This window comes from Pinus tabuliformis, chromosome 9, assembly GCF_031772625.1.
Source record: "Pinus tabuliformis cultivar Carrire ecotype Pingquan chromosome 9, CPIR1, whole genome shotgun sequence".
Taxonomy (NCBI): Eukaryota; Viridiplantae; Streptophyta; class Pinopsida; order Pinales; family Pinaceae; genus Pinus; species Pinus tabuliformis.
The window spans coordinates 1,616,515,397-1,616,528,914 of NC_142307.1; the positions used below are offsets into that span (position 1 = coordinate 1,616,515,397).

Below are 13,518 nucleotides of genomic sequence, written 5' to 3' on the forward strand. Positions count from 1 at the left end.
TTTTGTTCTCATCATGAGTTTCCTTTAGTACTCTTTCACCCTTAGTGACCATTTCTTGTAGCAACTTATTCATATTTATCTTCAATTCTTCCATCTTATCATCCATGTCATCAATTTTAGTGTCCATTCCCTTCACCTTAGCTTCCATGCCATCCATCTTAGCTTCTACGCCTTTCTTTAAACAATCCATCTTAGCTTCTACACCTTTCTTTAAACCATCCATCTTAGATTCTGTTCCTTTTTGTGCAAGGGACAGTTGTTGCACTTGGTCTTGTAATTTTGATATATCATGTTGCATTTCTTCCTCTTCTTCATGAGTCATGCTAGAGCTTTCAGGTTCCTTACTAGGTGTTTGCATTTTCTTTCCTTGGGGCATCAGTTATCGATAATAATGCTCTACTATGCCCTTTGAATTCCTTCAAAATAAATTTTCAAACCAAGCTTAAGCAAAAATTTAAAAAAATCTACACACCTTTTTTCACTTTGTAGGAGCTTGATATTGCCTCTGATGTATCTCTGTACTTTCCAATCATCTAGTTCTGAAATTGTGACCTATAGTAGCTCTCTGTGTCCTCTTTCCAATGCCACCAGTCTTATCCAAATTGAATTCTCCAAGAAAGAGTTATGCACAATCTCCCAAGATGACCTGATTATAGACCTTTCCACAAGAGTGAACTTGTATGAAGTGCCACGTGTACAATTTTTGACCTTTGGTTCTGAAAATGATACGCAAGAAACTACAGTCCGTCCTCTTTATGCACCTTCTTATGCAATTTCAATCCGATCCCCAAAGAGAAAGTTATGACGATTTTCCCTAGGTCACCTGTTTTGAATGTAATTCAGGAGTCTGCAAAAAGACCAACTTCCTCAGAGCATATCTCCACAAATATCACGCGAAAAGAACTGAAATTTGGACCCATGGTTCAGCGTGATTTCTTCTCAAATGGGTTTTTTTTGCAACTTTGGAAACGTCGCAGAAAAAAGTTATAGCGAAAATGCCACGATGACCTGTTTGGAGCAGCGAAACCCTAGAATCCAAAGCTCCGATACCAAATGTTATGAAACCAGCTCAAGAAAAGATAGAAAAGAAAGATCAACGCCTTAGAATTCAGCCTCTTCGAGGGGGAAACCTCCTTTACATTACATAAATGAACAATTCTTCGATGATACAAATGACAAAACCTCCTTTCTATATATAGGAGTCTAAGGAGTCACAATATAATCCAGCCGACCTAGCAATAATAATATAAAGCCACAAAAATAACAATAGAGGGATTCTATGGGGCACAGAAATAACAATATGGGTGTAATAGGGGCACAACAATATAAATAAGGGGTATAACTACAATAGTAATGGGGTAATCACTAGTATTATAGGGACCCAACAGGTTACATTAAAGAGCATAATTGTAGATGATATGGGCCATATATTTCACAAATGCAATAAGAAACTTATAGACATTGATCTATAATTCCTTCCTTGTTAAACATGGAAATGAAAAATTGCATCTATATATTCAAAGTTAATGTGGATCCATGCTAGTGCCATAACACTATTATATCCTCTAATTTCTTCCTCTCTTGAAATCCATGTTATTTCCTCCTTATTTGAAGATGCAAGTGTCCCTACTTGTGAAATGGGATGAGGGAGATGTGTAGAAAAATCATATTCTAGAAACCATTTATCTTGGGTGGGGTGTTTACCCATATTTTGCATGATGGAAATAGTGATAATGCCATGTTGAATTGATTTGGGGCACACCTTTAAGAAGTTATCATTGTCAAATGCATACTAGAAATATAAAATGTTATCCATTGAATGAGATATAGGATTATATTTGTCTAGATGGGAAGGTTGATATAGTTTGAGCCTGTAGGAATTAATTATTGAAGAATACCCTGTTGCAGAGGAAGCTTTGGGTTGAATGCAATTTCATGAACTTGTTGAAAATACTGAGACGAGGGTGAATCAATATTTCTTTTCAATTGTTACTTTTACTAGTTAGATCACTTATATTTAGAACACAAAATGAACAATAGAAATAAATGCTTTTATTAATATAATATTTATAATGAATTAAGTACAATATGGGTAGGGATTCAACCCTTGATGAAGACACCCGGGCTCCAACCTGGGATATGTGAAGCACCTACTTGAACTTTAGTGAGGCTCCAACCTCCGGGGCTTCGACCCTATATTATCCAAGGCACCAACCTTGAGTTTAGGAGCATAAAATCCAAGGACACCAATCCTATTTTGACAAGATATGTTCTGGTTGTACTTCACGGCTCCCAAAGTATTCTTCAATGAGTCCTATCAATCTTCAGCTTCATTGTAGTCTCCACGCTACATCATCAATGACAATCTTGTCATATAGAAGGTGTCACCACTGTTCTTCATGGTACCCAATACAATCCTTCAATTTACTTCATGATGACTTCAGCACAACATCATGTCTTCAAGGATGTGTACAAGTCTTCTTGAAGTCTTACTCATCCACACGTCACAGGTTCCAGGTGATTGTTCTTTTCACAGGGTCAATAAACTTCATACCCAAGCTTCAATCTTCCTATGAGAAATAATCCTTCACTGCATTAGACCACTATTAAAAATATCACACTGCCCAATGCACCATGATGTACCAAGACTTCAGTAATGAAAATCATTGCACCACACTACACCACTGTCCAGCGCACCATGTTGCACCGAGACTTCAACAATGACAATCCTTGCACAACAATACACCACTGTCCAATGCACCATGCTGCACCAAGACTTCAACAATGACAATCCTTGCACCACACTACACCACTGTCCAAAGTACCATGCTACACCAAGACTTCAAGATCTTAGTGCTTCTTCATTGCCTCAATGCTTCAATGCTTCAAAGTATCTTTGCTCAACTATTGCACATTCTTCTTCAAGGCTTTATCATGATATCTTCAAGGCTATCCTTAAAGGAGCTGCTAAAGAGTCTTCTTGGTCATCCCAAGATATTCTTCAATACTCCAAAGCAATAGTCCAAAAGGTGATCTCAAAAATACTCCAAAGAAATAGTCCGAGGGTGATCAATACTCCACAATCTGAGCTACAACAAAAGTCCGAGGGTGATCAATACTCCACAATATGAGATACAACAAAACTACACAGCCCGAAGGTTATCACAACACTGCTCCACTTTTTTATCCTCCACAATGTCCCAGGCTAAGAGGAATCGAAGGAGGTAACCATAGAAAATCGCAGTGTTCCTAGTGAAAAGCGCAACGTGCTCCTTAAAAATGTAGTGAGGTGGCTTAAAAGCACAGCGAAAGATTTTGAAATCAATTTTTGGAATGTCTTTGTCCCTAAAAATAGTGAGGAAGTGATTGATGATGAGTGAAAGCTTATTTAGCAATGAAATGAATGAGATAAATGAACAATGATGGTATTTATTAGCTTTTGAGGTTAATTTCTTTTCATATTAGTGGGGTGGCCCACACTATGCCTTTCTCACTTTTTCTTTGGAGACCATGTAGCTTAGGAACCTTTGAATGTAGCTTAAGATTATTTGAAGATTATAGAACATATTTTTGAAATAGAACTATTTTTTGAAACATTTTTTTAATCACTAATCCTTCACATGCCAATTTATGAATGGAATGAAGAATTGAATGAATGAAAACCCTAGTGACCTAATGGATGAACAATGAACTGAATGACAACCATGATACTGAAATTGAGATGACCATGACACTTTTCAGAGATGGCACATCATAATGAGTGATAGCAGTGATTGGAACATGGAACTCTTGAAGGAGCAACAGTGGATTTAGACACACTATCCAGTGACAAAAATTTATTCTGAAAACCTAGTGACATGATAAAATTTGACTTTGAGACCCCTAACAAAACTTGGTAAAATCATATTTGATCACTAGTGATAGGCAGAACTGATTGACACTAACACACTGATCAAGGGTAATCTTAGAAGGTTCGAGTCACGCATCATAGAATGTTACAAATCCAAGCTGCTATGTATGTCCATCGAGCCACTGTGTGGAAGGTTGAGCACAGGTCCAAGTCACTATGGGTTGTATCACAGTCTGAAGTAGATAATAGGCTTCACTATCTCAACTGATTCAAAGGAATATCGAGTGTATCCTCCTTCACTTTGAGACCCATCTCGAGACCCTGCTGATTCAATCATCCTCCTCTCCTAAGATCTCTATCAGTCCCAATTCTCGTCGTAATGTGACCATTAGGAAGGATAGTGTTTGAAGCCTTTGAATCATTTGAATGGGGCTGATACCGATCTTCACAATCTTTCTGCAACACTAGATCTTAGTCCATCATCTTCTAGTACATTGTCTTTTGTTTTCGCTTTCTCTCCTATTCGGTCCCTTAGATATTATTTTCTTAATTATGATGGCTTGCCATGATAATCATGTCCTTAAACATCAAGGGATAATCATGTCAAATAAAAATTCAATATGTGGTTTCTATTGCATAGGAGACTGTACATACTATCAAAGATAAGAAGCTTGAGGTGATTATTATGAAGTTGGACCTTCAAAAATATTTTGATTATGTAGATTGGACCTTTCTTCGGCTTGTCCTACATAAAATTGACATTTAATTTCAATTTTCAAAATGGAACATGGCCTGTGTGTCTATTGTAAACTTTGTCTTATTGGTTAATGGACTTCCTACTAAATTATTTTCTGCCTCTCGAGGTCTCTGACAAGGATGAACCTTATCACCCCTTATTTTCATTCTTTTTATTGAGGGACTAGCATCTTGTTCTTGCAGGCAGATATAGACAGGTCACTAGCATGTATCTTGATTACTAGACAAATCATGGTTACTCATCTGGTTTTTGTCGATGACGTGTTACTATTTGGTATATTATATGTTCTGGAATGGAGACATAATTATGGTATTATTGACTTATTTGGATTGGTCTCTAGACTCGTTATGTCACGTGGCATGTTTTCATATGCCTTTAATTCCTTTGACAACAGACGAAATATCCAATAGAGCATACCAAGTAGAAACAATTGTAACAATTGTAAGGCATACCCCAAATCCAATCTGACCATCAAAATGTTACCATAAATAATCTTGTAATTATCATTCAAAAATTAATATCTTAAAATACCTATGATGAATCTAATTTTCATAACACAACTAATATCATAATATTTCTTACAATAACTCTTGTTGTTCATTTTAAGTCAAGTTGGAGAAAACATTGATTATGATGTGATACATGGTTGCTTAATATCGTGGTTTATGGTCTGCCACAACCTTGCCACCATATCCTCCTCTACCATGTCACTTATGTTCTCACCTACTCTGTTCTCCAACACCACTTATGAGTGCCAAATCACATTGATACAACTATCATACTTCTGCTTCATTTTTCCTAGTCTAGTAAGGAAAACTTCATTATGTTGAGTGCCCTTAAGCTCTAGTCATGACCAAAAATATCTTCATAAATCATAAAACTTTACAAACTTGAGGAATTTGGAATCCCTCCTTGTACAAGATCCATGGTCATATGCCTAAAAGAGGATTTCTGCATCCACTTGGTTGCTGGAAGTTCCTCTTCTCTTTTCATAAGCCCTTTCCTCAATTTCCTTCACTTCTTTTTAAAAATCAATGGAAATCCTATTGTGATAGTGTTATGTTACTTTTTTTGTTGTACCCTTGGCTTTATTCAATGGACCAAACTCCATGACTATGTCCCCTTATTGTTTTCTAAGGTGCACCCTACTCAGGCCTTGTTCATTGTCACCATTGTTGAATAAATTGTTGCTACCCATTGTTATCTCACAGTAGGGGAGGTACCTTCCTTCAAGCCAACTCACCATAAAAATACCTCAGCTGCTCTAGCAAAAAACGTCCTCCATTACAAATTGAGACTCGATAGGAGAGCATAGAGCATACAACATTCAATGTGTTTACCTTTCAGAAGAAAAAAATACATTTTCTATATGGCTCATCCCTTACACTATTTGTGGTTTTATTAACATGGCATTGATATTCGTCATTTTCTCTATAACTCAACCTTCCATGGCTTTCATTGCCTTGGAAATGCCTTGTCCTACTACAAGGTACATTATAGTAGTGCAGGTGACAACATATGGCAGGATCCTAAAGGGTGTGGACAAACGACTAAAATATTACGATAATGCAGTGGGAACATATGGCAAGATCCTAGAGGATGCAGACAAATGACGAAATATTCCCAAGGACCTTCCCCTTAAAGAACACCTTTGGTGTAAAAATATTTTTAAGTCTAACAACAAGAGTCTTAAGTATTACTTTGTACATGCATTTACATAACGATCTACGCTTGAATTCATCAAATTAAGGTGGCTTATCTTTCTTAGGAATCAAAGTAAGGAACGCCAAGTTTATTGCTCTTAAAACTTTTCTAGAGGTTCGAATTTTCATACTACATATAACATGTCGTCTTCCAACATCTCATAAATACAATAAATAATTTTACTATCCAATTGTTTGGACACTACTTTTATCTTTTTCAAATGAAGCCATAACAACTTTCATCTCTTCCTTGAATTTCTTTCCATTATTAAATTATTATCTTCTTCAGTTATGAAACTAGCGAAATCATATGTAATCTTTAGAAATTAAATATCACCATAGTTGGATTCTTATAAACAAATTTGAAGGGAGTCACTCCCAAAGTATCTAAACCTAGAGAACTATTAATTATTTTCCCATCTTGATCATAAATTTCCCAAATCGAGTTAATACTTTTTCCATGGTTTGCAAAGTTGTGAAAATACTTTGTGTTTTTAGTATCTTCTTGAAGCTATGCAACTTTTCCCTTCACTCTTCTACCTTTCCAATTTTATAAGGATAACACTATGATTTGAACATCCCCTAGACCCCAATTTCAAATATTTTTTTCTCCATGTAACCAAGCACCCTACCCTCTAGCTTGTAGGTAAGAGGACCATACAATAACAAAAGTCTCAAAGCCATTACAATAATATATTTGATATGAGTTCAACATGTCATTTGAGGAAATTGAACCTCAATGAGGAAAATAACAAATCATTCCTTAATTTTGAATATTATCTACTTCATGAATCAATTATTTTGAAATTAAAAACCTAACAATCTCGTTTAAGCTTTGGCACCAAACCAAATATACTTACCCCTCATTTAATGCTTAAAATAATATATTAGAGAATCAATTAGTTAGAGAACACCATAGCTCAAGCCTTCTTAGCGTTTGAAATCACTCCTACCTATGACATTGTTCTACTTCTTAAAGTAAAATTAATTTCTCTCCAAACTACGACCTTGTTCTCCTTTCAAGTAATCCATATCAAATAAATTATTCCATAACTATCTGCTTACCCTCAGGGCTTGGGAAAACCTTAATTTTTCTTTTACGAGAGTGACCTTGCTTTCCTGTAAGGGATCCATGTCATAAAGATTATTCCTTCACTATTGTTCACCATCATGAGGGCCATAACAATTTAAACTCAAAATTTCGCGGCCAATATAAATAAAATCAAATCCAGTCCAATACTCAGTACAAAGCGAGCTATGTCGTTTTTACTCTGCTACGATCAATGCTTTGGAACCCATGGAAGACGAGGACTTCAACGATTTCAACAGAGGATATGTTGGATAATATGCCACTACATGCGCAAGGGTTTCAGGGGATATATATTTTGCTTAAGAGAAGGGTTTGTACAAGCAATTCGTTGATACAAGGGCTAGCGAGGATTTCTTAGACGTCTATAAGAGAGGCCTTTAACGGGTTATTAAATTTTTTTGCAAGAGAATGTTTTGAGGGTTTTGAGGGTTTCTCAAGCTTTATATAATACACCGTCTTTATGGGTTTCAAAGTTTTTTGGTTGCTTTTGGTGCATGCTAATTTAGAGGGTTTATGATATAGAAAAGTGAAAGGTTTTGAGGACGTTTATGCAACTTCCATTGTGAGATTGATTCGTTAAGCCCCTTGTTTGATAAATTTGTGGTTTTGAAATGCATGCATATATAAAGGGGAGCCTCCCCAACCTGATATTAAGGTATGTTTTTAACAATTTTCCTTTTTTCTTTTCGTGATTTATGTTCAAAACGGAAACCAGTGGAAACCCTTATTTGTTAGGGTTAATTTGTGCCCAAAATGTCGTGGGTTCTCTGGCTTTCTTAATTTCATTTTTTTGTAGGAAGAGGTAGGGGCATAGGAAGAGGAACCCGAAGAATTTCCTATTGATACACTTGGAGGGGTGGATAAAGAACATGTAAAATAGGAACAACCAAGCAATAAACTGCGAAAAACCTCAAAGTTCATGACGAAATATGAGTTTGCTAGAATAATAAGCACTCGAGCATTGAAAATTAGGCATGTGTCAATAGGCTATTTAGGATGGTTATTATCTTCCTGACTCTACATTAATATGTTACTAATCAATTTAATATGCATAATATATGTTTTGGGAGAGGGGGGCATGCTTTCATCTTTCTTATTGCTAGAAACCTGCACTGTTTCTTTCTCTGTTTCTTGTTTCTGGTAAGGAATGGAACTATAGAATCAATGCTAGTCGAGATTAATCCTTAATTTAGAGAGCTCTATTTCCAAAAATCCCATGTTACATCTTAGTTCAAGACTTAAAAATTTTGGTCACCAACTTGACATTTTCCTGTGGCAACATGAATGCACTTGTCATGGTTGAACTTGAAGGCGAGACTGATCCATTGGAGGTATATTTGTTTTTGACTGACCTTCGTTTTGTTCCTTTTCTTATTCCATTTTGAATGAATTTCTTTCCATTATTCATTGATCGCATTTTTGAAATGCACATTGAATTAGGAGGATTTGGTAGGACTTGAAATGATCATTTATCTTTATCTTTTGTTAATTTTCCAATGCAATAGTTATTTGAAAAGAGTTTGAAATAATTTTCCATTTTCTTTGGTGATAGAAGATTGCAATGAAAGAAATCAGAGAGCTAAAGGTTCCTTTTACTATTCATCGCTACTTGCTTGATGGAAGATGAGATGATTGTACATTGCTTTAGTTCCATGGTATTGTGATGTCCCTAGAGCCTAGATGCCTTCCTTGGCCATCCACCACTATCATCAAGGTTTGTTTCCTTCAAATTATCATTTATGAGGCTAAATTTATAATTCAATTCGACAATGTGAAATCACATTTACAGGCATATATAAATTAGCAATGGAAATAACATTGTGTTTTTTAATGCTTTATATGTGTGTGTGTGTGTGTGTGTGTGTGTCACAAGATACTTAGATCTAATATTATATGTCCAACAAGTGACCACAAAGATGGACCCAAAAGTGCATTCGATGTGAATATACAATGGGACTACGAAAGAAATTGTTATCACTACACACGTAGAAGCTGAGAAAGAACCAACTATAATTAGTTAATAGAAACACAAGAAGTATTGCAGATGCAAACCCAATACCAAAACCATGCTGAGTGAATAATGTGAATGTTAAGAGATGATGGTTCTAGAAGAATATAGATTTTAGGATAGAAAAGGATGATTGAATTGTCCACACAAATCCTTAATATAAGAACTTCTAAATTGGGTCATAACTTGAATTGCACTTCTTTTCACAATAAATAGTTATCCATTCTCACTGTTGCAACATTTACACAGTTTTCCTAGATATTTTATTTATAGAAATACATTCTATTTGTAGATACATATATTTTTGTCAATCAATTTTAATGACACGTGAAATTTGACATCTAAAAAAAAGAAATGTTTTTCTTTGATAATAAGATTCCTTTAATAATTAATCTAAACAAACATGTATTTCATATTGTACAAAAAAAATTGGGATGTAGTTGCAACTACAGAAGCACTAGCTAAACTAGAAAGTATGGTGTGTGATAAACCCAAAACACCCATTAGCCTAATACATGTCCCTTGAGCAGACATAAAACATAACAGCTATATAGTTTCAAGAAAATGACATAAGAAAACAGACTGAGGCCTGAGTAGCACAAAACATAAATCAATAGGGAGCTATATGGAGAGGCTCAATAGTGAATCATCCATTTTTTTATGGAAAAGTTACAAAAATGTTCATAAAGCACTAAAGAAAAGGAAGAAAACATAAAAGCTGAAGAAGACGAATGGTCACTAAATTTTCTAAAACGGAGATTTAAATAAATTATTTAAATTTGTTTAATTAAAGTGATTGTAAATAAATTGAAAAAGGAAGATATATTTCAATTTAAAATGGTCATTAAATTTTATAAAGCGGAGATTTAAATAAACTATTTTTTAGATAAAATAAAGATTTAAATAAACTATTTAATTTTTTTTAGTTAAAGTGACTGTAAATAAATTGAAAAAGGAAGATATATTTCAATTTAAAAAATATTTTATAGAGAGAAAAATAAATATGAAGAAGAATATCATCCAACTTCTAAAAGCATGAAGTAAATTAATGAAAATCAAACCAAGATTACATCCAATTCAACCATTTCTCTTTGAGTCTATGATGGGTGCTTAAACAAATCAAAACACTGGTTTGTATGCAAGGAAATTCATAGAACTCACTTTGGTTTTACTTTCGTCGAGCGGGGAGGAATCACTCCATCGCCTACGAGATCCTAATCATTGTTGCTTGTATCAACTATACTACCATGCAATACAAATGTTTCTTAACCACAAGCACTCCTTTGCTATGGCTTTTTGTCCAGATATTACTATATCAATGGTGAAGTCCTTAACTGAAAATAAAACTTAACACTATAAGCCAAGAAAATAATTGGTGGAACAGGCCAAAAATGAACCTCGAAAGGACAACCCCATGCAAACCTCAGGAGACATCTTGGGCCATGGTCTTATGGCAGAGCCTACTAGGATGTGGCTGGAATGACGTTCTCCTTCGCATGTGGTGGCAAGAGGGGCGTATGAGAGCAGTGAGAGCTCTTCTCACCCATTCTCCTTCCACACCGTCGATTCTTACCACCAAATTCTTCATGGAAAACCTCCTCACATTTAACCATGAATGCGCACCATAAGAGAGGGTTTTAATGGGTTATTAAATTGTTTTGCAAAAGAAGGTTTTACCAAGTTTTGAGGGTTTATCAAGCTTTATATAATAGACCGTCTTTATGGGTTTTGAAGTTTTTTGGGTGTTTTTGGTGCGTGCTAATTTAGAGGGTTTACGACATAGAAAAGTGAAAGGTTCCTGAGGTCGTTTATGCGACTGGCATTATGAGACTAATTCGTTACACCCCTTGTTCAATAAATTTGTGGTTTTGAAATGCATGCAGATACAAAGGGCAACCTCCCCAATCTGATATTGGGGTATTATGTTAACCATTTTCCTTTTGTCTTTTCGTGATTTATGTTCAAAACATAAACCAGTGGAAACCCTTATTTGTTAGGGTTAATTTGTGCCCAAAACTGTCATGGGTTCTCGGGCTTTCTTAATTTCATTTTTTTGCAGGAAGAGGTAGGGGGAAAAGGAAGAGGAACACGAAGAAGTTCTTGTTGATACACTTGGAGGGGCTGATAAAGAACCTGTAGAATAGGAAAAACCAAGCGATAAACCTCAAAAAGCTCCACCCTTATTTGTCAGGGTTAATTTGTGCCCAAAATGTCGTGGGTTCTGGGGCTTTCTTAATTTCATTTTTCTATAGGAAGAGGGAGGGGCGGAGGAAGAGGAACACGAAGAATTTCTTGTTGATACACTTGGAGGGGATGATAAAGAACCTGTAGAACAAGAACAACCAAGTGATAACCCTCGAAAAACCTCAAAGCTCATGATGAAATATGAGCGTGCTAGAATACTAGGCACTCGAGCATTGCAAATTAGGCATGTTTCAATAGGCTATTTAGGATGGTTATTATCTTCCTAACTCTACATTAATATGTTACTAATGAATTTAAGATGTATAATATATGTTTTGGGAGAGGGGACATGGACTCATGTTTCTTATTTCCAGAAACCTGTGATGTTTCTTTCTCCATGTCTTGTTTCTGGTACGGCATGGAACTGTAGAATCAATACTAGTCAGGATTGATCCTTAATTGGGAGAGCTCTATTTCCAAAAAGCCCATGTTACATCTTAGTTCAAGAGTTAAAAATTTTGGTCATCAACATGAAATTTGCCTGTGGCAGCATGAATGCACCTATCATGGTTGAACTTGAAGGCAAGACTCATCCATGGGAGGTATATTTGTTTTTGACAGACCTCTGTTTTATTCCTTTTATTTTTCCATTTTCAATGAATTTCTTGTCATTGTGCATTGGATCTCATTTTTGAAATGCAGATTGAGTTAGGAGAATTTGGTAGGACTTGAAATGATCAGTTTCCAATGCAGTAGTTATTTGAAAAGAGTTTGAAATAGTTTTCCATTTTCTTTGGTGATTGAAGATTGCAATGAAAGAACTCAAAGAGATGAAGATTCCTTTTACTATTCGCCGCTACTTGCCTGATGGAAGATGAGATGAATGTACATTGCTTTAGTTCCATGGTATTGCGATGTCCCTGCATGCCTTCCTTGTCCATCTACCACTACCATCAAGGTTTATTCCTTCAAATTAGAATTTATGAGGCTAAATTTAAAATTCAAAGCAACAATATAAAATCGCATTTACAAGAGAAAATAAATTAGCAATGGAAATATAAATATGTTTTTGAATTCTTTATATATATATATATATATATATATATATATATATATATATATATATATATATGTATATGTATATATGTATGTATGTATGTATGTATATATGTATGTATATATATATATATATATATATATATAAATATATATATATATATATATATGTATGTATGTATGTATATATATGTTATATATATACATACATCCATACATATATATATATATATATATATATATATATATATATATATATATGTATGTATGTATGCATGTATATATATATATATATATATATATATATATATATATATATATAGTCACGAGAGACTTAGATCTAATATTAAATGTCCAACAAGTGACCACAAAGCTGAACCGAAAAGTGCATCTGATGTGAATATACAATGGGAATACGAAAGCAACTGTTATCACTACACACATAGAAGCTGAGAAAGACCCAACTATAATTTGTCAATAGAAACACAAGAAGTATTCCAGATGCAAACCCAATACCAAAACCATGTTAAGTGTATAATGCAAATGTCAAGAGATGATGGGTCTAAAAGAATATATATTTAGGATAGAAAAGGATGATTGAATTGTCCACACAAATCCTTAATATAAGAACTTCTAAATTGGGTCAAAACTTGAATTTCACTTCATTTCACAATAAATAGTTATCCATACTCAATGTTGCAAAATTTACACGGTTTTCTTGGATATTTTATTTATAGAAATACATTTTATTTGTAGATACATATATTTTTGTCAACCAATTTTAATGACACGTAAAATTTGACTCATCCAAAAAGGGACATGTTTTCTTCAATAAAATGATTCCTTTAATAGTTAATATAAACATATATG

General features: G+C 34.6%; 1 protein-coding gene across 1 annotated transcript; it reads left to right on the top strand.

Moving 5' to 3' along the window:
• The first annotated feature begins 7,607 nt into the window (after positions 1 to 7,607).
• On the top strand, positions 7,608 to 12,470 carry LOC149154970 (DNA-directed RNA polymerases II, IV and V subunit 6A-like). Its single transcript, XM_089444271.1, has 5 exons — positions 7,608 to 7,651; positions 8,022 to 8,055; positions 11,661 to 11,836; positions 12,143 to 12,194; positions 12,399 to 12,470. Exons 1-5 carry the CDS (start codon positions 7,608 to 7,610, stop codon positions 12,468 to 12,470), a joined length of 378 nt encoding a protein of 125 aa, XP_089300397.1.
• The last annotated feature ends 1,048 nt before the right edge of the window (positions 12,471 to 13,518 follow it).

Coding starts and splice junctions, on each gene's coding strand:
- LOC149154970 (XM_089444271.1), top strand. CDS start 7,608: ATGGAAGACGAGGACTTCAACGATTTCAACAGAGGATATGTTGG. Junction 7,652..8,021: donor TTCAACAGAGGATATGTTGG/ATAATATGCCAC, acceptor AAATGCATGCAT/ATATAAAGGGGAGCCTCCCC. Junction 8,056..11,660: donor CTCCCCAACCTGATATTAAG/GTATGTTTTTAA, acceptor ATTTTTCTATAG/GAAGAGGGAGGGGCGGAGGA.